The 27,395-nt window shown below is 42.8% G+C and overlaps 1 protein-coding gene across 2 annotated transcripts in view; it reads right to left on the bottom strand.

Moving 5' to 3' along the window:
- Positions 1-1,935: 1,935 nt before the first annotated feature.
- Positions 1,936-27,395, bottom strand: part of LOC119651914 (elongation of very long chain fatty acids protein-like) — a 132,437-nt gene continuing 106,977 nt past the window's right edge. For both annotated transcript variants that reach the window (XM_038055742.1, XM_038055743.1), the window contains 6 exons: positions 26,778-26,885; positions 26,526-26,716; positions 26,384-26,464; positions 3,267-3,429; positions 2,786-2,922; positions 1,936-2,693 (listed from right to left, as the gene is read on the bottom strand). In XM_038055742.1, the coding sequence (XP_037911670.1) occupies positions 2,460-2,693; positions 2,786-2,922; positions 3,267-3,429; positions 26,384-26,464; positions 26,526-26,716; positions 26,778-26,832 (861 nt within the window). In that variant the 5' untranslated portion in view covers positions 26,833-26,885 and the 3' untranslated portion in view covers positions 1,936-2,459. The remainder of the gene's footprint in view (positions 2,694-2,785; positions 2,923-3,266; positions 3,430-26,383; positions 26,465-26,525; positions 26,717-26,777; positions 26,886-27,395) is intronic.

Here is a 27,395-nt window from a genome sequence, read left to right as displayed (position 1 = left end):
GAAGACCACGAATTGGAGGCGTTTTTGGACTAGGACGATACTCAAACGCAGAAAATGTTCGCCAAGCAATTATTTTATAATTTCTCAACAAGCCGTTTCCATTCGTCTACGTGCAATGGGTAAGACTCAAAAGATAGAAAAATTGGTGCCGTAGGAATTGAACGATATGCAGATGGAGCGGCGTCAAAATACATGCGAAATCTTGCTTGCCAGACACAAAAGAAAGATGTTTTTGCATCGGATTGTTACTGACGACGAAAAGTAGATTTATTTCGAGAATGCTTAATTAAAAAAATCGTGGGTTGATGCCAGCCAACCAGCGATATCTTTTGCAAGACCAAATCGTTTCGGGCGGAAGATGATGCTGTGCATGTGGTGGGATCAGCGAGGTATTGTCTGCTATGAACTGTTAAAACCTAGTGAAACTGTCGATGCCCATCGTTATCATCAACAACTCATAAAATTGCATCGTGCCCTGAATGAAAAACGGCCGGAATATCAGTAAAGACATGAAAAGTTGATTTTCCTCCATGATAATGCTCCGTCGAAAAAAGTTCGAAACTACTTAGAAACGCTTAACTGGGAGATGCTATCCCACCCCGCTTATTTACCAGACCGGGCCCCATTCGACTATCATCTGTTTTTATTGATGGACCACTTGCTTGCTGAACAGCACTTCGATTCTTACGCAGGCGTCCGAAAATGGCTTAATGAGTGGTTTGCTTCGAAAGATCAACAATTTTATCGGGATGGTATCCATAAATTACCCGAGAAATGGAAAAAAACATGTAGATAGCAAGGGTCAGTATTTTGAATAAAGTTTTTTTTTTGATTCCTAAAAAATGTGTTTTCCTTGAAAAAAAAATGGATTTAAGCTTGTACACCTGATATATACAAGGTGTCTCAAAAGAAATTTTATATTTATTTAACTTACTGCGTGAACGTATCCGAGGGGCGCGGCGGTTATGTCAATCGGTAGCCTGGCTCTTGGGAATTCAGTCGCTATGGAGCGTTTCTCGGGAACAGACCGCACACAAAAACGGCGATTCGGCAACAGTAGCGCGTAGAAAATTCTGCAGTATTCGAGGTTTTCGCCACTTAAATGATGCGCCAAGCATTCCTCTCATTCGACATTGGGTTAAAAAGTTTGAAGAGACCGGTACAACGCTGGATAAATCAAAATTCGGGCGACCTAGGTCATCAAGAACGGTAGAAAACGTGGAGAATGTTAATCAGTCTGTTCGTGACGACCCGAACCTTTCAATTCGGAAGCACGCAAGTGCTTTAAATGTGCATAGATCATCATTACATCGCATAATGAACAAATACCTAAAGCTTCACTCCTACAAAATTCAATTGGTGCAAGAATTAAAGCCCCAAGATGCCTGTCAGAGGCTTAATTTTGTAAATCAGGTAATTGAGCGATTTTCAACGTTTACCGACATTTTGTTTTCGGATTAAGCTCATTTTCATCTTAATGGCCACGTAAATAAGCAGAATTGCCGCTACTGGAGTGCAATGAATCCGAAACGCAAACATCAGAAACCCCTACATTTGCCTAAAGTGACCGGCGCGAAGAATTATTGGCCCTTACTTTTTTGAAGACGAAAGGGGGCGTGCAGTTACAGTGAATTCAGAGCGTTATGTGGAGATGTTAGGCAACTTCTTGGTACCTGAACTTCAAAACTTTCCTGGTTATAACCAAAGAACATGGTTCCAACAGGACGGAGCAACTTCACACACGTCCAATATGTCTCTGTCACGTGTTCGTGAAATTTTCTCAGGCAAATTGATCTCCCGGAGAGGTGACATAAATTGGCCTCCACGCAGTCCAGATTTAACCCCTATGGACTTTTTCCTATGGGGTTATCTTCCATCTATTGGTTTGGACCCTATGCAGTTTTTCCCTTGGGCTGCAAATAAAAACAAATGAAATCGGTCTCTGATAAATACATGTCTTTATTGTACAGTGATTTGTTTCGGCGTTTTTTTACAATTGAATATCAACCCTTAAATTACTTTTCACATATATCAGTATCTTACACCTTACCAACATTCTTCAAGCATTGGTGGCAAAATATGAAATTCGAAATAAACTAATTTTCTTTGCGATATCACATCTCAGCTGCAAATTGGATAACTTTCATTTAAAAATCCCAAATTTGCTGGAATAAATCGATTTGGCCAGTTTTCCACTTCACCGTGAGATGAGCAACAAAATATCTAAATAATATTCTGTTGCTTTCCATGAATTTTCCTTCGCTCGTCTCCTAGGATGATTCTATTCTATTTCCTTGTACTTTCCGCAAAAAAAATCCATTAAGAAAATGTGAAACGTATTTCGTGAAAATGATCTCTCGTCTCTGTTGGTCTTTCTAAAACTACTTAGTTTCTAGAAAATAACTATTCTAACTTAATTTGTAAACTTTTCCCTTTTGGAGTTCCTATTTCAGCTACGACTATTCTGCCTTAATTTCTTTTGTTTCAGGACTCGAACTTTCGGTGTTGTTGTTGTTGCTGGGGGTGGTACTAGCGCTGGGTCGCTTTTTGTACGTCTGAATGTAGAAGGACGAGAACATGTAGGTGAAAAGACCAGCGTTCAAACTGAGAAGAGCAGCAATTGGTTTGGGGAAGTTGCAGTTTGGCTGGAATTGAAGTTGGATTGTGTGCACGAAGATGATCAAGAATTGAACCTAAAGAAGATAATTTCGGGATGTTAGATGTCAGCGCTAGTTTATGGGGTAACACAAGATGTCCCAGTGAACGTTATCAGGAGCTAACTTACAATTTGGAGGGTTGTCAAGTACTTCTTCCACCACAAGTACTTCTGCATGTGTGGACCAAGAGCTGAGAGGAGGTAGTAAGCGTACATCCAGATGTGGATGAAGGAGTTGATGCATCCTAGCAGAGTTCCATGACCACCTAAAGAGATACAAGATTGATAGTTGTAGATCGAAGCACTTTTAAATAAAAGGTTCTGTTGCTTGCAAATGGTAATTATATGTAAAATGGAGTCATCTGAGAGCTTCCAAGCAGCAAGTATTCAAATTAGAAGCTAATTTCAAGGTTTATGATAATAAAAAATTACGCCATCTCAAAGTGTTACTTAACAGATTATAAAATAACCACTTGCAAATTTTACACTCAACTCGTAAAGATTGTTCGCGTGAAAGATATTGTAAATATGTACTCCATTAACACACTTGTTCCGAAACTTCTATGACTCTCTATCCAGATAAAACCGTATAAACATAAATTATAATTACCTGCAAAGTATTTAACTCCGATGAAGGCACAAATTGGCATCAAGGTGTGATGATATAAATGCAAGAATGTGACCTGTCTTTGTCGTTTGCGAAGCACAAAGAACACTGTGTCCAATAGTTCGGTTATTTTGCAAATGTAATACAGCCAAACAGCACGCGCCATCTAAAATGATAAATTATGTTTATTAGATACTAAAATTCTCTCACGGTTAAAGATGGATTCAGGATTTTTAGATATAATTATAATCAAGGCAGTATCACTTAATCTCTATAAATGTATACAAATAAGTAGGGAAATCGGAAGCTGGACGCTTCAGGTACGAAAGGTTTTGTGTACTTCTTAGTACGTGGCACGTAATATATGCATATACAGGGTGCGGCAGCATAACTTCCTTTTTTAAAATGCGCGCCACTCAGTTAGTTGATGTCATAGCGGAGCGCTAGTGGTCTCGCTCAAGAGGGGATACTGTAAACTTTTGTCCCGACACGGTTCAGTCGCCATCATGCGTTGGAATAGTGAGGAGCGCGCTTTTGCCATTGAGGTTTACTTTTCAAGCGGATGTTCGGTTATTGAAACACAGCGTGCATTTCGGAATCGCTTTAATTTAGCCCCGTTGGCTCCCGTCCCAGACCGCAAATCAATTGTTACATGGGTCACTACATTCAGACAAACTGCAAGTGCGACAAAAGGAAGAACTGGATTTTTTTCTATGGGGTTTTTTGAAATCCCGTGTTTATGTGAACCGTCCAAGAACCCTACAAGATTTGAAGACCAACATCCAAGAAGAAATTGCCAACATAACACCTGCTATGCTAATAAGAGTCATGACAAACGCCAGAAATCGGTTTACGCAATGTATGGAGAATGGGGGACGTCACCTAACAGATTTGATCTTCAAAAAATGTAAATAAAGACTTTAGACATGTACCTACATTATAAAAAATTAATAAATATTTTCCGATGCATACAATACTTTTTATGGAGTTTTGAAAAAAGGAAGTTATGCTGCCGCACCCTGTATGAGCAAAACGGTCAAATGTCCCATGCCAGGTTTATGTCAATCGCCGTTATAAAGCGCGTATTTATCGGTCTGAATTACGTTCGAATGACTTCGCAAGAAATCATAAGAATTGAAGCCAAGGTTTTACGTGTGTTTCTGCAAGAAACCTAAGGCTGATAGATTAGATAAAGCAGATTAATGGTCAGTTAAGATTTTATGGTTAAAAATCTCATTCTACTTTAGCATTTAGCGTTTTTCTCGAAACTGCGTGTTGAAAATCCGCTGCCACCATAGCCCAAAATCTATTCGATGAAATTCTTTGAAAATTTTCATGACTTATTCAGAACATATTTCTAAGGTCCGCAAACTGGGATAGTTGCGATTCATTTGGTAGTTTTTTTTTATTCATTAAAAAGCCTTGAAAAAACATCAAAATTTACAAAAAGAAAAGTTTAACAAGGCACAAAAAATTTAGCTTTCAATATTTTTTAATAATCCTAGTTTGCGAGCTGTGGTTAGGTCCGCACATTGAAATGCCGTTTACATTTTTTCTTTAAGATCATCACAACGTCCTCTACCAAGACCGCATGAAGAAGTGAAGTGTGAAGAAGTACAAGTCACCAAGAGTTGGTCTTGGTTGGAATATTGCCAGAACATCGAAAGCACCAGTGAATACGCAAGGCTTAGTAAGATTCTGTCCAAGGAACATAGGAGCCCATCCTTTCTTAAAAAGCCTCCTGGACGGACCGTTCCGGCTTTTTAATCTTCTTTTGAAACCTTGGACCATCTGGTTCAGACGCACTTTCCCGTCAGCAAGGAGGGCTGAGTCAGAGCCTTGCTTGTAGGGTTTGCAGCAATCTCAGCTGTACGAAACTATCAAATCAGTAATTACTGAGGATAAGATCGGCTGTGTTGTAAATAGCTTCTTCGCATATAAATCTCGGGGTCCAGATGGCATAATGGCAGTCATGCTACAGAAGCAGTAGGAAAGATTTATCGGAGGAGGATACGTATCGCAGTCTTGGAGACCCACAAGACTGGTTTTTAAACCGAAAGTGGGCATGTGCCGTTATGGGTCGCGAAGGTCTTTCGTCCAATCAGCCTCATCTGTTTCGTGTTAAAGACCCTAGAGCGTATCCTGGACATCCACTTAAGGACGATTATGGAGAGAACGCCTTTCTCTAACTCCCAGCATGCCTACCTCAAAGCCAAATCCACAGAAACCGCTCTTCATGAGTTAATTGGTACGGTTGAGTCACTACAGTATAAGCAGTATACCCTAGCTGCCTTCTTGGATATAGAGGGAGCATTCAACAACGTTAGTACCAATGCCATCAAAGAAGCTAAGGGCTGGCTATGAAGATCTGAGTGGAATCTGCATCTCTGCTCTCATAACAGCAGTTCCGGTCTTAGGAGTTTTTGATATCAAAACAGCGCACCACAGCGCTAATTGGCCTCCTCGGAACGACCACCGATAGCTACCTAGCTACCATGTTGATCAGACCATGTTCGCTCGTCAATCTTAGAACATATGAAGTTATATTCAGGAGAATCATGTGTGTCCACCAATCATTCGTAGCCTGATTCCATGGTGTTTGCCATGTAGCGATTCAGCTCGATCGCTCAGCCTTTTTTCTTCTTTGTTTATTGCTTCTAACACGGTACGCCTTATCGGACAAAATTTCTACCGGAGTCAGCCCTGCAATTAAACGTGTTGCTCTATGCGATGTAGTCTGGTAGGTGCAATCTATTCGGAAGGGTTTGGCCGGTGAGGAGCTTGAAACTGTCTACGATTTCCTAAGATATTTACTTATTGGTGGCAAGTATGAGAAAACTGAGCTGACGACTTGGATTGAAGTAATCGCCGACTGTATTTTCAAATACCTATATTTGGTAGCATCCCCGCAAGTATTGAGCGGGTGTTAGCTGCCTTCTGTTTAATGAGTTTCGAATGTGACTTAAAGCACATCTTCGAGTTTAAAGCTATTCCAAGTATTTCAGAGATAACTGCGAGCATATAGCACGATCTCAACTGCAAATTTTAATAGTTTTCGATTTGCCAAACCAAGACGTCCAGATAGTCCTGGCTTCGTCAAGTTGACGGGATGTTATCCCCACCTTGATGTTATCTCCGAAACAAACCACAACAAAAAAGTTGACTGACGGTTTCTTCCAAGACAGAGGCAACTTATCAGACACTGCCTCACCTCTACCCTAGGAGCAACGGGGCCGAAACTAGCGACAGGTGGTGATCGCTCCATTCATATATAATCGCCGTGGACATGCTAAAGAGGAAGCAAGTTATTTCCCATATGGTCCGGTCCTTCATCAAGTGGATGTGGACTCAGGACTCCCAGCATCCTCAACAACTACAACATCCGTAAGACACCATCATACATTATGTTCCATAGCAGACGACCGAGAACAGACCCCTGTGGAACATTTGTCATTTATACTGTATCTTGGACCCTTCAACCAAATTGTAGGACAACTTTTGCTGCCGAAAGTAGTCGAAGATAATATATAGTTTGACATTTACCAGACTTTTCGAAAGCTAAGCTGTCGTTTGGTAAATAACTACCGTGGGACAGTTATTCGCTCAAGAACCTTGCTCATTCTATTCCGAGGGCAAAGAAGTCTTTATGATAACTTATCCGCTTACCCGTCGTCAGGATCAGAGCCTTTTTTGGCGGGTCTCCTGCGCTTCAGCGATTGCCATATAATCTTTTCCAGACATGTTTTGGATCTCAGAGGTGAACCGGCTGATGAAGCTAAGTTGCCGAAGTGGAGAAGAGACGCTTCATCGAGATTTTGTTTAAACGCGAATGGCCTGCCCTCAAGAGAAAAACGGAAGTATTTTGTGGAGAGGTACGCGGCAAATAGCTCACGATGGTTGATGCTGTAGTTGCGTTGAGCCGGGTTGAATTGTTTAGAAAAGAAGGACAACGGTTGCCAGATTTGATTCACCCGTTGGTGAAGCGCAGAGTCCATTGCTGTATCTGAGGCACCGGCGAACACGACTAGGAGTGCATCTGACCGAGGTATTGCTAGAAGTGTAACATCAACCAGCTGTTGTTTGACCTCGCGGCAGTCTTTAGCTTTGGGCCCAGCCAAGTAAAAGTAAAGGGTCGCTGATATTGAGAGACCGTATTATAGCTTTGTTAGTAATAGTGCGATTTCAACCAAACTTGGTGAGATCATGCTCTTTGTTATATCCTATATCCTATATTTCGTGGTGCTAACATGAACTTAAGGGGGGTTTTACAGCCAATTACTAAAAATTATAGTAATATTCTATTATTAACTTTATTTGTGCAGGTATCAGTATGGAAGGTGTTTTGGAGCCCAGGCCCCATATAGTGGCAGCATCCTGATTTTTTTCAGATTTTTCGGATAGGTAGTTTCTGAGAATGGCCTCCTTAAAAGAGTGATCACTTTCAACCCCCCACACTCCCCACCTTTCCAACAAATGCCAAAATTAAGACCGGCTTCGAAAAGTACTAACTGAGACTTTTAATTTGATACTCCACATGACTATATTTGATATAAAAAAAAATTTACACATCCCTTTTGCATGTATGGGGACCCCCCCCTCCCCCTTAAATTCATTGTAGAAGCATGTAACTTACTGTATGCGTGAGCGTTCACAGTTCCCAACTTTCTACCAAATTTGGTGTCAATCGCTATAACTGTCTCCGAGACAAATGCGTGTGACGGACAGACAGACAGACAGACAGTAAACCGATTTTAAAAATGATGTGGGTTCGCACGAGTGTGTACCATTAACTTACATTGAGTTGATTAGTTTACATTCTTTTGAAGAAAAATTAATTATTCATGGAAGACATGTGAATGAATTATTTTCATTAAAAATATAATAAAATCGACGATTACCTACCCTGCGGTGGTGAAGGAACTACATAAGGAAAATCCTCTAGGAAATGAGAGGTAACACCTGAATCCAAGCGGTAATCAAAACTTGAAGCCAGGGGTTAAGATGTGGCCGTGAACGGTGAACTCTGGGTACCAGGTGAACCCCAGTTTCAACTAAATTTGCCTGGACAAAAGGGGCTCTGTCGAGATTGACTTACTCTCCCCAATAAAACTGAGGCCATGACAGCCAATTATGAGAAACCCGAAAATTAACTTGTTAGCATTGATGAAGGGAACAAGTGGTTCCCGAAATATCGGAATTTGCAAGAATAAGTATCTACACCAGCGAAAAAGAAACGAGTCGGAATACCGGAAGCTCGCGCTTCGGGTATAAAGGTTTTGTATTCATCTTATCTAAGAAATTTCAACTAACATTTTTCCATCCGTATACAGCTACAAAACTACGAGACATACGTACATATTACAGCCGTAGATGTTACGTTCACCCTAAAACAAAACTGCCTATTTTCGAATACTGTACACATATAGGCACGTATCATATATATCATAGATTGATCGTACTCATATTTCCGATTTACTTCCTTTTTTTTTTTTTTATGGATGGAGCTGGAAATCTTAGAAAGACGCTGCTGCGCCAGGTTGCAGCAGTGTGTGGGATTCACACCCACTGAAACCACCCCCACTCTTCCGCCCCTCCCCGCGGGACCACCGTGAAGTATTACTTCACGGGGGAGGCTCTGGTTTGCTATACCAGCTCGTCCATGTCACGTCTCCCTCGCGCCGCCTTCCGAGCTCGATCCAACTCCAGGAGTTTTGTCTGCACCACGGCTACTGCCTCATTTACCGCCATCCAGTTTTCCTCCGACTTCAGCATCTCTTCCACCAGGTTCGAGGGCTCGATGTCTGCCCCTAAGATGCTGTTCAACCTCCTTTTCTGCTGCAGAAATCTGGGACAATGGAACATAACGTGCTCCGGGTCTTCGAGTGTAGCACCGCATTCAGGACAGTTGGGAGACTCGTCCAACTCGAAGCGATGCAAGTACTTCCTATAGCCACCGTGTCCCGTAAGGAACTGTGTCAGGTGGTAATTCAATTCTCCGTGCTTTCGGTTGACCCATTTCTCGATGCACGGGATCAATGTATGGGTCCACCTGCCGTTGTCGGAGTTATCCCATCGTTGTTGCCACTTGCCACACAACTCTCTCCTGATGGCTTTTCGGAAATCCGCATTCACCTGGGCTGGATTTGCCTTCCGTTTTTCGTAGAGCCAGTGTGCCTCGCTCGCTGGAAGATCTAGAGGGATTAGTCCTGCGATAACACACACTGCCTCCGTCGACGCCGTCCTAAATGCGCTGCACACCCTTAGTGCAATTGGCCGGTATGCCGAACATATCTTCCTCCGGTTGACAGCGTGGTTCAACGCTCCCGCCCAGACAGGGGCCGCGTATAGCAGCATCGACCTCACCACTCTCGCGATGAGTAGCCTGTGACTATACTTCGGCCCTTCCACGTTGGGCATCATCCTTGCAAGGGATGAGCTGGCATTTGCTGCCTTCTCTCGCGCATAATCCAAGTGTCCCTTGAAATTCAGCTTGGCATCGATCATCACCCCCAGGTATTTGACAACCGATTTTGAGACGACCTCACAATTACCAACCTGGATGGTAACCGTGTTGTTCTTCCTACGGTTGGTAATGAGGACCGCCTCCGTCTTTTCGTCCACCAGGTCCAGCTTGGCAATTCGTAACCATGACTTGATGGTATGAATGGCTTCATTTGCATAAAGCTCCACGTCCTCGGGATGCTTTGCAATTGCAACTACCGCCAGGTCGTCCGTAAAACCAATCAGCGTTGTCTCCTCCGGCACGCGAAGGCCAAGCACTCCGTCGTACATTATGTTCCACAGCAGCAGTCCCAATACAGAACCTTGAGGCACACCTGCTGTCACAATGTACTCCTTCGGCCCGTCGTCCGTCTCGTACCAGAGAAGTCTGTCCGAAAAGTAACTCTTGATGAGCCGAGCCAAGTAGCTAGGAACAACCAGTTTGGCCAAAGCGCCCTTAATCCAGCCCCAGTTGGCTGAGTTAAAAGCATTTTTGACGTCCAGCGTCACCAGAGCACAGCATTTGCCCATGGCCATTGCATTTCGAGCCAATTCCACGACTTTTGCTACTGCATCGACCGTAGAACGGGCTCGCCGAAACCCATATTGTCACTATGAAAGACCACCCGCAAGCTCGATGAACGGGAGCAGCTTGTTGTATATCACCCTGTCCAACATCTTCCTCATGGTGTCTAAGAGACAAATAGGGCGATATGAAGAGGGCACGCCGGGTGGTTTTCGGGGCTTCGGTAGCAACACCAGCTTCTGCCTCTCCCACTGGGCGGGAAACACTCCTTCCGCCATGCACGATTCGAATGTGCTTGCGAACCACCTTGGTCTGGCCTTGACCGCCACCTTCAGAGCCCTGTTCGGAATTCCGTCCAATCCGGAGCCTTGCTGTCCCCAATACGTCTGCAGATTTCCCAAAGTTCCTCTTCGGTAACATTAGGGATCGAGAAGACGTCCTGCTGAGCTGCCAGTTGGGGTTCTCTTTAGTCCTGCTCCTGCTGCGGGAAAAGAGGTGTAATTATTTACAACAAGAGCCGTGGGCATATCACCTCAGGTGATTTTTACCCGCGGATCTTCTTCATTACAACTTGGTAGGCTGTACCCCACGGATTCGTATTAGCCTCCATACAGAGCTTCTGGTAGCATTCCCGCTTGCTTCTCCGAATGGCCTTCTTAAGGTTGCTTCGCAGATCCCTGTATTCCTCCTCACGCTCCTGGTGCTCCGGCCTTCCCCTTGTCCTGTGGGAAAGTCTCCTCGCTCGGAGACAAGAGGATTTACTGCTTATATCTATCTGAATTAGGCACTACCCGCAAAGTCCATTAGCACGCATATACTATATACCTACATACGCACATGTCCTGTTGGAATAATTGGTATTCACATACAAATGATTAAAAAACTAAAACAAAATAACTCTTTGCGACCCCATCCATAACAACTGATTTCGTTGTGGTATTGACGAAATGATATGTGATGATGACGTCATGCGGGTTGTAGAGTGCACGAAATTCACAAAAAATGGTAAAGTTTTACCCCCTATAATTTCGTTTATAATAGTTTGATTTTCTTCAAACTTGACCAAATTGCATTAGGTTCTTCTTTATACGTATGCCAAATTTTGTACTTCTGTGATGAACATAAGGGGGGTGGCGGGTAAATTTCTAAAATGTGGGAATATACTATTATTAACTTGATTTGTGCAGATATCGGAACCGGATATATTTTGAGGCCTAGATTTCGTAGAGATGCACCACTGTGATTTTTTTCAGATTTTTCGGTTGGATAGGTTTTGAGAACGAGACCTGTTACACTTTTTGGGGGTCATATTTTGAGCCCTCACTCCCCTATGTTTCACCCAATATCAAATATTGAACCAGTTTCGAAAAGTACTAATTGAGGCGGCCTTTCATTTGATACCCCACATGGCTACATTCTGTGGAAAAAAAATTTGCACCCTCCATTCACATGTATGGGGAGCCCCCCCTTAGACTTAACACAAGATGGCGCCACTTACTGCACGTAAAGGGAACACGAGATTACATACTCTCACCAATTTTCGTGATAATCGGTCTAGCCGTTTCCGAATAAATCGGGTGTGACAGACAGACAGGCAGACAGACAGACAGACAGACGGACAGACGGACAGACAGACACCGTCTCGATTCTAATAAGGTTTTGTTTCACACAAAACCTTAAAAACAAGTTTTTTATTATTTCAAATAATTATCCGCTGGAAGCACCGCATAATTACACTCAATTAAATCTCGATCGTGACGATCCAACCCCGAGTGAAGGGGCAACCCCAAGCTCATCGATGGAGAACCTGAGTCTACACTAATTGGGACCCAATCTTGAATGGATGAGCCGAAGCAGGCCCCTTCTGTCAGTACTGCTGATCCCCGGCTCCAATGGGCGAAACCTGCTGAGGCTAAAATCCTGCCCATGGGTAAGCACCAAGGTCCACGGACTGCAAACCGCCTTCGGGCAAACCACCTCCGGGCAAACCGCCTCCGAGCAAGCCGCCTACGGGCAAATAACAATCCACGGGCTGTGCTAAGGTTGAGGGAAAAGGATCGTTCGAAGCACCTACGGCTAAGGGAAAATCGAAGCGGCAGCGGATCTTGGACGATTCCAATTCTTCGACACAAAAGGCAGCAATGAGGGTTCGGTCGGCTAGGCAATGGCAGCCAAGGCTATTGAAGCTGATAGATGGAACTTGAATGACGACACTAAGACATCCGATTACGATACTGAGCAGTGCGAACAACTTAGGAGGAAACTCCTCCTAGCCATTTATAAAAATAAGAATTAGCCAGATTAGATTCCCTGCCTTGCCCTCAGCATGGCTTACAAAGCTCAGTAAAGAATGTCCTCTTGGGAACTAGCGGGAAAACTTGAATCAAAGTGGAAATCAAACTTCAAAGCAGGGTGTGATTTCGGTGCAGAACGCTGGGGGGAGGGGTTGGATTGTTAAAATCTGACGGCAAACGGTGAATTTTTAGCGAATCCTAGTTGCAACTCGTTTTGCCTTCGCAAAAGGGTTTCTGACAAGATTAACCAACTGTCTCTGGTAGAACGACGCCCATAACAGCCAATCGCGAAATATCTATTAAAAAAAAAATAAGCACAAAAATCAGAACAACAAATAAACTTCGACCGTGATGATCCAATTGAATATAATGGGAACTAGATCCTTAATGGACTAGCCAAAAAGGCCTCTTCTGTTGGTACTTTAAAGTGTTACCTAGGGGTTAGTATTTGTTCCCAAGCAAACTATAATCCTTGAGTTGGTACAAGGCTGAGCAGAGAAGATCAACAGTGGCTTATGATGGCAAGGGTAGACTGCGGCAGCGGTCCTCTGACGACCCAACCCGTCAGCCCAAATTGCAATAAAAAAAACTTGACCGACAGCGGTTGAATCTTCTCCTGAGCCTTCATTTGCAGCCAAGGTTATCAAAGCCGATGGATGTGTTTTGGAAATCGTGTACTAATCCGTCAGGTTACAATAGTAAGTGGTGAAAATAGCTCAGGAAGAACCTCGTCCCAGCTGCAAGCAACCGCAGGACATCAAGCTTTGCTTTGAGTCGATAGGCATATATCTTCTATGCTGACGTATGTACGGAAGATTGGTTCAGGCAGTGATGCTCCTTATTCAACGATGTCTGGGAGTATAAGCTAATACTAAGCTGCCATCATTCAGTGAGTGACTTCCTTAGCTTCCAGATGAGGAACATTATGGCTGGTATTGGTATCGAAAATATCGTCAACACCACTACCTGGACACTGGCAGGTGGCAGATCAGGAGAAAGAGCTGGTAGCAGGAAACTTTTTTTACTACCAGCATTCCAAGACTGTCTATTCGAAGGGTACTACAAGCTTGGAACCGTCGCACCAGATGTGTCAATTTGTAAAGTTAGTGAAGAGGACGAGTAGGTTTATATACAAGGAACGTTCAATAAGTCCTTAAGGAATTCAAAAGATAGCAGTTATGTTGTTGTAAGTTTTAGTTGTCCCACGACATCCCGGCAGGCTAACAGAGAGAGCTAAGTTTTCTGGTCCACCCCACGATGATCGTATCTGGAAACGAGAATTGGCTAGGCCTTCGGCCTGTGTACGTCAGCTGTCACTCGATTTTTGGACACTCGTTGTAGGTTAGATAACCCACGTATGTTTCACTTTGTTTTGTGCCCACACTTGCAAGTACAATTGTGTCGGAGCCTGCCCGAACAGACGCATTTTTTAGGAAGCTCCTTAGAGAATTGAAAGACTCTTTCCAACTGAATTTGTTCCTAGACACACTGTGCCTTATACACTCAAAAATACGGTCTACTGTTTGCACACCACACTTTAAACAGCTGTCATTGCTGATTTTGTCAATTTTCCGAAGGAAAGGTTTGCTGTAGACATGGTCTGAGTAAAGTCTATTCAAAGTTTTCACAATTGCTTAATCTCGACGTTGCCTGATACCCATCTTGCCAGTCCTTCTTAATTTCATGCTGCACCACACATAGTACATTCTGAACTGCAAAGGATGAAAGTGTGGTAACTTCCGCTGATTAAGGCTGTCTTTGCTGCTGAGCACGCCATCTTGTTCATCATAATTTCGTCATTAGCTCGGCACCACAGTATTTCTATCTCCTCGAAGTTAGAACTCGCTAGTGCGTCAATTATTTCCCAGACAATTAGATGTCTGATGTCTTGCTTCTCCAGAAGAGTGCAGGCTTTTTTGGAATCTGGGATTATTGCTACCTTCTTTTTTGATCTTTCCTTTGCCATTTCGGTGGCCATCTTTCCTCCTTTCAGTTCAGCAAAAAGGACTGCTATTGCTTGCATCCTGTAGTTAGCTTCGACGAGGGCGCTCAGAGAGTACCGCACAGCTTGAGGTCACAGTCTATGTTGCTGCATCAGTCCCATATAGGGCAAAACACCTATTCCTGAGTTCCATTATTTCATTTTGGATTTTTACTACCCAACGCTTTCTGTTCCTATTTCTTCCCTGCCCTGACCCACTCCATGTCAACAGGCTTCCCACTCTCCTTTCCTCCGCATAGATACTGAAGTTATTAAAGGCTTACTTGAAATTCTTATGAGTTACCGATAGACCATTTTTAGCCATCGTATTGTTTACGATCAAACTATAGGAGGAGGGAGCTGATTTTTTGAGCCTTACCAGCTCCTTAGAGGCGAATAGCACCTTTCTGTACTTATGGGGGGATTCGCCCGCCAGAGTATGAGCCACAATGATGCGGTAAAGACTTAGCTAAACTCAGTTTTTCAACTGAGACGCCATCATGGTAGCTATTCTGCGTCCAAGTTTTTGGGCACCAAGCATAATCAAGCACTGGTCTCACAATGTTCCCAAACAGTTTTACATCCCTTTCAGGTTTTAATCCCCATTAGAAATCTCTGGCAAAGTTTACTACCCTCGAAGCCTGTTTCCCCTTTATCTATGTGTATTATTGAGGTGATCTTTTAGGGATAGGAATGTCGTAAATGTCCTGCCCAGAAATTTTACCTCCAGTACCTGTTTTAGAGGGTGCTGATGTACCAAAATTTTACATGGTTTGCCATTATTTCTCCTAAAAGCAATAACGCTAGACTTATCTCTTTCAGGGTGTTACATTTATTCACAAAAAGGTCAACCTGTTTTTGTAGTAGCCTATCCACCTGATCATCTTCCCCCTCCCCCCATAGCAAGGAAGATAGTCATCTGTGTATTGGTAGATGTCAGTTGTGTCATTCAGTTTATAGTCAAGTGAGTACCGAGACCGAGAGACCGAGACACCCTTGTGGTGAAACCTGGTAGAGTGTGGCTTTGCCTTGATGCGCGCAAGGTGAACAGGGTAATCGTTAAGGGCGCCTAAACTTTATCTCTCATCTAGGGGATTTTCAGCTGTCTTCCGAAGACTGGATTTTTAACGAGTTTAGATCTGAAGGATGTATTCTGGCAAATTGCACTGGTTGAGGCGTCCAAGGATAAAACTGCCTTCACAGTTCTAGGGCGACCACTTTATCAGTTCGAGACCAGGGCTTTTGGGCTCTATAACGCACCTCAAACAAAGCAGTGACTGATGGACAAAGTCATCCCTGCCCATTTCGGCCATCAAGTCTTGGTGTATTTAGATGACTCGCTGCTCACCACAGAGACCTTCGACCAGTATTTGATGCTCTCAAGCGATGTGGCTTTCTGTATGAGACGCGCTGGCTTGACACTGAACATCTGGATTTGCAATTTGTAATGAATGAGGTTCGATACTTGGGCCACATCATTGGTAATGGGACCATTTTTACCGATCCCGATAAGGTGCGCGCCGTTAAAGATTTTCCTCGTCCGTTGTGGTTCTATTGGCCTAAAGTGGTTTCACAGATCAATGACTACATTCGTAATAGTGAAACGAGCAAGACGTCAAAAGGTCCCAATCAAACGCTCCAGCCTCTAATGGGAAAAGCGCTCATCTCCGATGGGGTGTTTCAACGCTTGTATATCGATCTGATGGCACATACCCCATATCTAGCGCCAAAAATATTGGAGCAATAGCCATTTTCGATTCTCTCTCGAAATTTTTATTCGAGGAGTCAATTAAACGGTTTACCGCGAACGTGCTGACTGAATACTTGGAGAAGAGTATCTTTCATGTGTTTGGAATCCCTGAATCGATAACATCTGATAACGGGGAACAGTTCATATCTGTGGCTTTTAACGACCTTTTGAACCAGCTATTCAATACATTCACGCGCCTTTACACTCCCCGCAGGCAAGCACCTCATCATCAACGGCGCAACAACCGGTATCCGGTCTAGGCCTGCCTTAATAAGGAACTCCAAACATCCCGGTTTTGCGCTGAGGTCCACCAATTCGATATCCATAAAAGCTGTCTGGTGTCCGACGCCATCGCTCCATCTTAGGCAGGGTCTACCTCGTATTCTTTTTCTACCATAGATATTGCCCTTATAGACTTTCCGGGTGGGATCATCCTCATCCCTATGGATTAAGTGAGCCGTCCACCGTAACCTATTGAGCCGGATTTTATCCACAACCGGACGGTCATGGTATCGCTCATAGATTTCGTCATTGTTTAGGCTACGGAATCCAGGCAAGCAGAGATGGGGATAAGGAGCTGTCATCGATCCACTGTGCATTTCGTACAGCAAAATACATCTGAATAGGGACTTGCCCCTATTAGGTCGTTTTTGGGTAAAGCACCCATGGGAGAAGCTACGCCCTTTTAAGACGATTGAACGCTTTGTATGATGCCCTGGGAGCCTGTTCACAGTAGAAACTTGCTATTCTTAGAGCAGAGCTTCAGAGACGCATACTCCAAGCAAGAAAAACAGAGAGGGAGAGAGGGTTTATAATTTGCGATCCCGAGCTCGTGAATTTCAGGTCAGAGATTGCTTGTATAAGCACCTCTTCAACTTAAGTACAGCAAAGAGGTATAATGCCAAACTAGATCGGAAATTCGTGAAAATGAAGGTCATCAGTAGGATCGGAACGGTTCAATACGAGGTGAAAGATATGGACGGTAGTAATCTGGGTGTCGCTCACGCGAAGGACCTCATAGTCTAACTCATTAACTGAATCTTCGACGGCTTTGGTCAGGACTCAAATACATAGCTGCTTTCCAGCATTGATTGCATCGTTTGTCTTCAGCTGGCTTTCCTTGAATGGGCCCCGGAAATCCAGCTGTCCTGTAATGCCCACGTCTTGGTTACCGGTGCAGGCCTTCATTGGCCTTTTCCAGAGGCAAGCTGAAAAGGGACATCCTCCAATTTAATGGCCCGAGGATGTCAACGGAACCTGAAAGACTGGACCTCACTATACATCTGAGGCAGGGGAGACATTGATCGAGGATATGATACATCGTGGATCCTCCTTTTCGATCGCGGTAGTCGGGTCCGGGGTTTCACGCCTCCATGCGTGCGGTCCAGTCATTTTTTTTTTATTTTTTTTATTTCTAGGTTTAGCTCGCGTGTCGGTATTTCGTAAGGTGTTTGCGAATCCCCATGACAAATGAATTTTTTTTGTAATGACACGTGAGGGATCGAAGTTTTCTAAGGACACCCAATCTTTTCTATCTTTCTCGGTAGTCAGGCCAATTTTAGGCTACCTTCTCAGCCCGTCTTCATTCTGGTCACACTGGTAGACAAGGGTAATTTTATACCATCTGGGGTGGATTTTATGCAGGTCTGGAGCGAAAGCACGTGGTTCTCCTATTATCCATTTTTTTTGAAGAAATGCCTGACAAATAGTCAAGTATTTGGGAGTGACTCCTTACTTGAATATCAGAAATCCTGGACAGTACTCCGATGTTGTAGGATTACAATACGGAAGACCTTGGGACGTTTAACGCAGAGGGGTGATCGGATATGCACAAAGTCTATTTTGTATATATACATCGGCTAGTGGCTGACATAGATCCGATTAGGTTTCCTGAGTATTCCAGAGGTAATGGCCGTTCGTCGGACTCTAACCTACCCTAATTCTACTCTCGATTCGTTTGGAGGTGGAACGTGAAGCTGATAATGACGCACATGGACTTATACTATTGATGCGTAGAAGGGTCAACAATCTGAGGGATTGTCAAACCTTAAACGGCCTCTTCAGACCTTACGGTTGAAAGGTTTTCTTCGACGAAAAATCTTTGCATACTTTCTCCCTCTGAAAGACCTTCTCAGATTCGCAAAAGAGGGTTGTGCAATGGACTTAATAAAAGGCCTGAGTACCATGGAGCTCTCCTAGTCTATTAACCCAGCCATATTAGAAATTATATTGAAAATTGATTTATTACTTAAATGGTCAAGTCATGATTTAATTTTCTTTGTTTTTCTCAATTACTAATCATTGTAAAAACATTTATGACCGATTATAAAATCTGTCGTGGAGAATTCAAACGTTCAACTTAGAGATACATAGTATCCCATACGTACTACATGCATCAGGTTTATAAAGATCTTGGAGATTGTTAATTGAAATCCGTAATTAGCCGAGGTCTGGGCTGAAACACTTACGTTTTACTATTGTAGAATAACATTTTTATTGAGCACATAAAATGTATATTTTTTGTGAACAGTAGTAAATGGAAGGTGTGAAAGAATCGTTTGGTACAGTAGTACTAATAGTAGGTTAATGTATAGTTAATGTTTTGAGCACCGTATCTTTTTTGAATGTAATTTGATGAGTAAAGTTGTCAGGTATTTTTGAAAAGGATGCGACCAGTTTTAAGGTCAATAAAAATCCAGGAATTCGGGAGTGTTATTTGTGATTGTTAGTTGAGGTAGAACCGTAACAGGAGGTTGTGATTTAAGATAAATCGAAATGGAGGGGTCGCACCATTCGAATCTGTTCCGACAGTCGGGCGGCATTATCAGCACTAAATGGCAACAACATATCAAGCCAGTTGGTATAGAGTTGTCATCAGGTGCTGCTGAAACTTGGCCGACTGAAAGAAACGTTCCTGATGTGGGTGCCGGGGCACTCTAACATCGCCGGTAATGAGGAGGCTGACAGACTGGCTCGCCGAGGGTCTGGATCCACAATGGTGGGGCCAGAACCAGCTTTTGGAATCCGACCATCTACTGTCAAGTCTACTCTGAAGGGTGAAATTGCAAGGATTCACGCAACCGAGTGGAGAAATTTAGACTCTTGCCGGCAAGCGAAAATCCTTGTGAAGGAGCCTAGGGCCACTAGATCGGCATTTTTGTTGTCTCTTAAGACGTCGGACATGAAAACCCTAGAAGGGCTTTTGACGGAACACTGCTCCTTAAACTACCATATGGAAAAGATTGGGGTAGTGGTTTCGGCTGTGTGACGCCAATGTGAGGAGGAGGAGGAGGAGACGGCCCTGCACTTTTTATGCAGCTGCCCGGCATCCTCAGATCTCAGACGAAGACACCTTGGCAAGGTTTTCTTCAATGAATAATCTGCACACTCTCTGCCTCTGGAGAATGTTCTGAGATTCGCTAAAGCCTGCGAACATCGTAGGCGGGAAGCCATCGAATAGGCAACTTACAGGGATAGTACAATGGGCCTAACAATGGCCTGAGTGCTCGGAGCTGTGGCTCCCCCCAGTTAAGTAAACTAAACTAAGATAAATCGAATTAAGAAAATGGCTTTGACAGTACCTTATAACGATCTTGTTAGGAATGTAGACCAGATTTTTCTAATTGTGGAGTGTTCTGGTGAAGACGTACTAGTAGCAATACCGGTTGAGCACCTGCATATGAAGCGCCGTATCTCGGAAGTTAATTTTAGATTATCTTATTTTTTGTGTAGTTAAAATTTCCATAATTTAGATTTTTTCATTCTAGCTGTATCTTGCTCATATATTTCTCGATCATCACATATTATTACGATGTAATTTGGAAGTTGGTGTTATAGTATAATTTTAGCACAGTTCGATTGCAATTCCAGTGAAACCAGCACTAGTTGATGTATGTATGTTTATACAAGGCCTAGGTCGAGGCGAAACATGTTTTGACAGACTGACAGTGGAAAACTATGTTGGAAATTATTTTATCTCTAGTCATATGATAATCTATGAGTGGAAATATTAAATTAATTGACTCCCTATATCACATTAACTAAACATTAACCTACTAAAAATAGTTATCGTTCCGATGCTTGTAGTTCTTCTAAATAAAAATAAAACTAGGTAGCTTGCTCCTACTACAATATATAGTTAGTAAATACGTATTTCGAAAGCTACTTACTCTCTTTCTCAGTACTTAAGCTACTAAATCATTGGGAAATTTTTCCTGATTTTTAAATAAAACAAATTAAAGGTCTGTAGGGACAGATTATAACAAGTTGCTTAAAAGCTAAAGATCCGTATGTGGGTACAAATTCTAAAAGGTAAAGAGAAAAACGTAAAAAGTCCACATTCAGGTAGGGATAATATTATAACTTATGGGTTGATGGCCATCAATTATCAATAGTTAGTGGGTGGTGCGGTCCCTGTGTTTGTCAGCGAGTTTTTTTATTAGCCTTGATGCACAATTCCTTCCATCTGTGTTCATCAATTTTGCCGCATCCTTTCGCAATATTTCCAAGCTCTCCCATGCGTTCAAGGTGTGTGGCTTATTCACTTGTCGTACCAGCTCGAGATTAGCCCTCGTCACAGAATGCCCCTCCTCTATGACGTGCATTGCAACCGAAGAACGCACCGTGTTGGCTCCTCGTCTTTCTCGCTTCTCTACTTCCTTTAGGTGTTCTTGGAACCTAGTCGTGATGAGGCGTTTTGTTTGGCCAATGTAGGCCATCTCGCAGTCATTGCAGCTGATCTTGTAAATCCCACTTTTTTCCTCTTCCGTTAATGGGTCCTTTTCGCTCCGTAATTGTCTTTTAAGGGTTGCGTCTCTGCTTGATCCGACCACTTTTATATTGTATTTCCCTAGGAGGGATTTTATTCTATAAAAGTCTTTGGATAATGGTATGCTCACCCATTTTGTATCAGCTAGAGTGCTTTCTTGCTCGAACAATGTTGAATGTTGGTTCTTTCATATCTGGTCTTGCTTTCTCTTGATCAGCTTTTCGATTATTTCGACCGTGTAACCATTCTTGATAGCTGTATCAAGTATGAACATTCTTTCTTTATGGAAGCCATCTTTGTTTAGGGGGTATGTGCAGAGACGGTGCTCATACCGCAACACAAAAAATGGCTGCCTACATTTTTTGTGTTGCGGTATGAGCCGAAGTTGCTGGTATCGTTCTTTGGGTTGCCGTTGGCTTCCTGTATATCTCGAATTCGAGGTTTCCGCTATTGTTAGTTACTCGTAGGTCCAAAAATGGTAACGATCCATGTTTTTCTTTTTCTATTGTGAATTGGATCTTCGGGTGTATCCTATTAATTTCTGTTAACGTGTTGTCTACCCTGTCCTTTTCAACTATGGCAAATATATCATCGACATACCTGAACCAAATCCTCGGCATTATCCCCTTTTCTTCGATGATTGTTTCCACGTATGCCATAAACATTTCCGTCACCAGTGGTGACATTGGGTTGCCCATGGAGACTCCCGCTGTGGTTTTATAAAATTTTTCACGAAATGTGAAATAATTTTTACCCATGCATAGTGATGCCAATTTAGTGTATTGTCTCACTTTGGCCCTCCAATCAATTGTGGTGTTCAATTTATTCAGCCAAACTTCTAGTTGGTGAATAGCTGGTTTGATCGGAGTGTTTGGGAACAAGGATTTAACATCGAATGATACCATCATTTCGTTTGTGTTTATGTGCCCTGCTTCTTGTAGCTTGCTAGTGAGTTCGCCCGTGTTCCTTATAGCGTATTTGCTCAATGTGTTTCCCAGGGCTGAAAATTCGTGGACTAACCATTTCGCAATCAGAGTGAAATTATGCGGTGTTTCCAACGATTAATTAATAGAAGTAATGAAAACTTGTTGTTTCTTTTCCGTTGGTGTAGGTATTTTATTCTTGCAAATAACGATATTTCGGGAACCACTTGTCACTTATCATAGTATAGAATAGTATAAATAGAACCTTAATGTCTACAGATGAGCAAACTTGTTTGCACTGATGAAGGGAACAAGTGGCTCCCGAAATATCGGTATTTGCAAGAATAAAATACCTACACCAACGGAAAAGAAACAACAAGTTTTCATTACTTCTATTCATTTCGCAATTTTGAAGATTGGTGAGTTCGAGTCGGCGATTATCTCACGCATTTCGTGTCCTTCCTTATGTATCTTGGGCTGGCATCTGATGCGTGGTAACGATGGATTAGGCATTCTTAATTTAGTGATATCTTTGAATATTGTACTGGCTTCTTTCTTTAGTAGCTTAAGTACTGAGGAAGAGAGTAAGTAGCTTTCGAAATACGTATTTACTAACTATTAAAATATATTGTAGTAGGAGCAAGCTACCTAGTTTTATTTTTAATTAACCTACTATTTGTAAACATGTAAGCTCTTTATTTGGTACATTGTGATACTAAAATACATAATCATCGGCACCATTTGGGAGTTTTCCTCGTTAGAAGAAAACAAGATTTTCTATTAGTTTTGGGACCTCTAACTAACTCCATTTGAAGTGAAGTTTATCTGGGTTATCTTACTGCCGGCCATTGGCTCTGTCATTATTTGGAGCTCTTCTCCACTGTCGGAGTATCACCCTCCTCTACCACCCTAAGTCCTAAAAAATTTAGGTCTAAGTCGTCCAGCTTCTGCTCCTCACTGGGTAACAGGTCTACTTCCTTCACTGCTCCAGTCCTTTCTGCCTCCATGACCTCCCAGATTTCTTCAGGCACTTCGGTAAGTTTTCCATCCGATGTGCCCTCCGAGGTATCTTTCCTCGGCCCTTCCCTGTTGCCAAATCTATCGTTGATATGGCAATTCTGACTTTTGACTGCCTCCAGGGATCGGTCGTCGAGCCACATCGTGAGGAGTCTACCCTTGCCTTCCATCTTACTTCTGAAGACTCTGCATATTCGCGTATGGAGATCCTTATTCTGAGCGATTAGGAGGTTCAAGAGATCTTCTGTTTTTATTGCTGCGGCCTTAGGAAGAAACATTGCCGCCAAATGTGCTGCTGGTATGTTTTCCCCAGCACATGTCGACAGTTCTGCTCCTTCCCAGCCTGGCAATTTAGAAACTATAGTCCTAAGCTACTCTGCAGTATCCTCTGTCGTGCAGTCCACCAGTATGTTACCTGATGGAAAGCGTATCCCGGTGAACAGAAACTTCGTAGTCCATCCCTTGCACATCTGCCTGACGACAAGGTCTTCCGTAGTTCCTGCTCCCCATGAATGAGTATTAACTCAGGAAACCTTTTTGGGAGCATGTTCAGTCGAATGTCCTTCATCGCACTAGCCTAGCTAAGGCTGTCTTCCTGATTCCAGCATTCACCCCTTATCATAATTTTAAATCCACTTTTCATCCATTGTTATGGAGTGAAGCAAAAACTGCTTTCTATCTCGCGTAATGGAATGGAATCATCAATTCGTTGTTGTTTTTGCTCGACTATCAAGCGTAGCACCCATTGGGAACAACATTTTCTCATATCCCAATTGTCGTGCAGAATTTTGTACAAAGCGCCCTTTGATATCTCCAAGATCTTATCTATGTCCTCTAACCTTACTCTACGATAGGACGCAGGAGGATTTTTGGACGTTCTCGGGCGTAGCCACCTTCTCGGCACCCTCTGTCTTCGATAGATGTTCGACCACGTTGAAGGTTCGCATAATCATCATCAACGACGCAACAACCGGTATCCGGTCTAGACCTGCCTTAATAAGGAACTCCAGGTTTTGCTCTGAGGTTCATCAATTTGGTATCCCTAGAAGCTGTCTAGCGTCTTGACCCCATTTTCTTTTTCTACCATAGATATTACCCTTATAGACTGTCTGGACTGGATCAGCTTCATCCATACGGATTAAGTGACCCGCCCACCGTAACCTATTGAGCCGGATTTTATCCACAACCGGACGGTCATGGTATCGCTCATAGATTTCGTCGTTATGTAGGCTACGGAATCGTCCATCCTAACGTAGGGGGGCAAAAATTCTTCGGAGGATTCTTTTCTCGAACGCAATTCGCAATTCTTCTTGCTAAGAACCCAGGTTTCCGAGGAATACATGAGGACTGGCAAGATCATAGTCTTGTACAGTAAGAGCTTTGACCCTATGGTGATACGTTTCGAGCGGAACAGTTTTTGTAAGTTGAAATAGGCTCTGTTGGCTGACAACAACCATGCGCGGATTTCATCATCGTAGCCGTTATCGGTTGTGATTTTCGACCCTAGATAGGAGAAATTATCAACGGTCTCAAAGTTGTATTCTCCTATCCTTACTCTTCCTGTTTGACCAGAGCGATTTGATGTTGTTGGCTGGTTCGTTTTCGATGCTCATGTTGCCACCATATATTTTGTGTTGCCCTCATTAATGTGCAGCCCAAGATCTCGCCCCAAATGCCGCCTGCTCGATCTGAATGAAGGCAGTTTGTACATCTTGGGTCGTTTTTCCCATGATCTCGATATTGTCAGCATAGGCCAGTAGTTGGATGGACTTAAAGAGGATCGTGCCTCTTGAATTTACCTCAAAATCAAGGATCACTTTCTCCAGGGCCAGGTTAAAGAGGAAGCATGAGATAGGGCATCTCCGTGTCGTAGACCGTTGTTGATGTTGAATGGTCTCGAGAGTGATCCTGCTGCTTTTATCTGGCCTCGCACATTGGTCAAGGTCAACCTAGTCAGTCTTATGAATTTCGTTGTGATACCGAATTCTCTCATGGCCGTGTACAGTTTTACCTTGACTATGCTATCATAGGCGGACTAAAAATCGATGAAAAGATGGTGCAACTGAGTCCATTTTTCAACAGTTTTCCCATCGCTCACCGCACAGATAAAATCTGATCTGTTGCTGATTTGACTGGAGTGAAGCCTCTTTGGTATGGACCTAGCAAGATAGCTGAAAATATCTTATAGATGGTACTCAGCAACGTGATTGGGATATTCTTGTTTTCTTTCCGGAATAACGCAATGGCATCACGTTTCATCCCCCGTAAAAATGGAGTCTAAGAAGTCTTCGATATTCTCTTCGCATTCACTCAAAAACATTCGAGCACAGTCCGCTGAGCACTTGCCATTGATTGTGATGACGAGCTCGACCGCGGATGGCTGTCATGCCGGTACTGACCGTCGCGCACGAGCGGCTGTTATTGGAATCGGTGGTGGGGAAACCAGCAAACAAGGTGCTGTTGCCAGATTTTGACTAACCTTTCGTGCACAAAGTTATAGCGTTGGGAACCTTATTTTTGAAATCACCCACGTACCACCTTCTTTGCATTGCACTGAGCAGACCGCTTACCAATCCTATAAATTTGTACGAACAAATCGTGTGATCTAGAGTGAATTGCTGCCATAGATCGCGTTGTGTGCATTATACAACTACATTGACAGATCGCCTTGGGAAGAGATCGCCAGTCGCCGTGACAGATCGCATTCTATATGACGAAGGCTTAAGGATCTAGACGGGAATGCCAGGAGATATCATTGCTGTTGAAAGGATATGTTTTAGGAATTGGAAGTCTATACTCTCGTATGCGTCCTTTTTCGTTAACTTTGCATTGAAATATGTAGAAGAACTACGTGTAGGCCTAAGGTAGTAGTATGTCCCTTTCTATACGCATCACTGTCTACTAGCAGCGCATCTAGTGGTCTGATAAATCCATTTGTAATGAACACGAGGGATGTCGTCGGAATGGTCACGTAATTCATTTGCCATGATTGGTCTGAACAACGAAGTTGATGGGAAATGACCAAAAGGCTGGTCGAAAGAACGGTGGCTTGATACGCTGGATACGATCTGAAAGGCTCGTGACTGCATCCAGATCAGGTCTTTGACATAGCAAAATGGGGGAACCGATCAAGAGAAGAGAAAAGAAGGAAAAGAAGATTCCAAAAGTTCCTGATAGTTAATTGGATATGAAGTGGTAACGGAAACAAAGCTTATTTACTGAATCCCATGAACAACCACGTCATCAAGGAAAGTCTCTTCTAAAGTCGTGAATATATAATATCCATATCTCCAACTTCTGTATCTGAATACTCCTAAGCCAATTATAACTGTAATATATTTTTATTTTCAATGAACTTACCCTCATTGCCAGTGGATCGTATGTGTAATCAACAGGTTGACATCTAAAATTATAATGTTTCGCCCATCCACCTTCCAGACCCTGCGAGAAATTCACATTATATCTTTGAAGCTAACTTCATTAAACTATCTTTTATGCTTACCTCGTAGAAAAGAATTACACTTAACACTACTTGGATTGCATTATACACAAGCAAAGCTGTTTTCAGTTCGAATGGTTTTCTATTTTTCATATATTTTGGTCCGGCATAAAGGCAGAAGTACAAATATGAAACTAAGATTGTGATCAGTGGTCCCGGTGAATTTGACAGGAACCATGATTTTGTACGTTGATCTGAATAAATAAATGACAGGATAGAGTATAAGTTATCTAAAGTTGGGAGACCTTTACAAACCTTCGTTGACGACGAAGAAATCGACTAATCTATCAATCAATCCTGATTCACTCATTGTGAAAGTCTGGTACTAACTTTGGTTTTTTTAAAAATAGCGTAAATTATTGCCTGAAAATAGAAGAAAAAACACGTTATTTAGATATGACTGAATATTCATTCAATTTTTTTAATATTACGGAAGCGGCGGATATAACAGAAAAAGGATATCTTTCAAGAAATCTTTTTATCGCATACTAAACATCTAGGTTTTTTGGAAGTTAGGGACCCATACGCCCCAGTAATATGCATATACGTTTTGCAAGTCTAATTCAGAATTTGTCAAATCAATTTCAGATTTTTCCAAGTCAATTTCAGAACTCTGAATTCATCAATTATGAAGATTAGAGAAAAAAACAAAAAATTGACAGACGGTTTCGTCCAGGGCAGAGGCAACTCATCAGACGCTGCCAGACGCTGAATCGCTTTCGATCACGCTGCTCCCAGGGCAGAGGTGAGGCAGCGTCTGATGAGTTGCCTCTGCCCTGGACGAAACCGTTTGTCAACTTTTTGTTTTTTTCTGTAAACATTGGGTTTTACTCAAAAAAGAGGAGTCCGAGAGCTGCAAATGAGGGAGTAAGT

Source organism: Hermetia illucens, chromosome 3, assembly GCF_905115235.1.
Source record: "Hermetia illucens chromosome 3, iHerIll2.2.curated.20191125, whole genome shotgun sequence".
Taxonomy (NCBI): domain Eukaryota; kingdom Metazoa; phylum Arthropoda; class Insecta; order Diptera; family Stratiomyidae; genus Hermetia; species Hermetia illucens.
The sequence above is the reverse complement of the archived record's forward strand: the minus strand, read 5'-3'. Positions and strand labels throughout refer to the sequence as shown.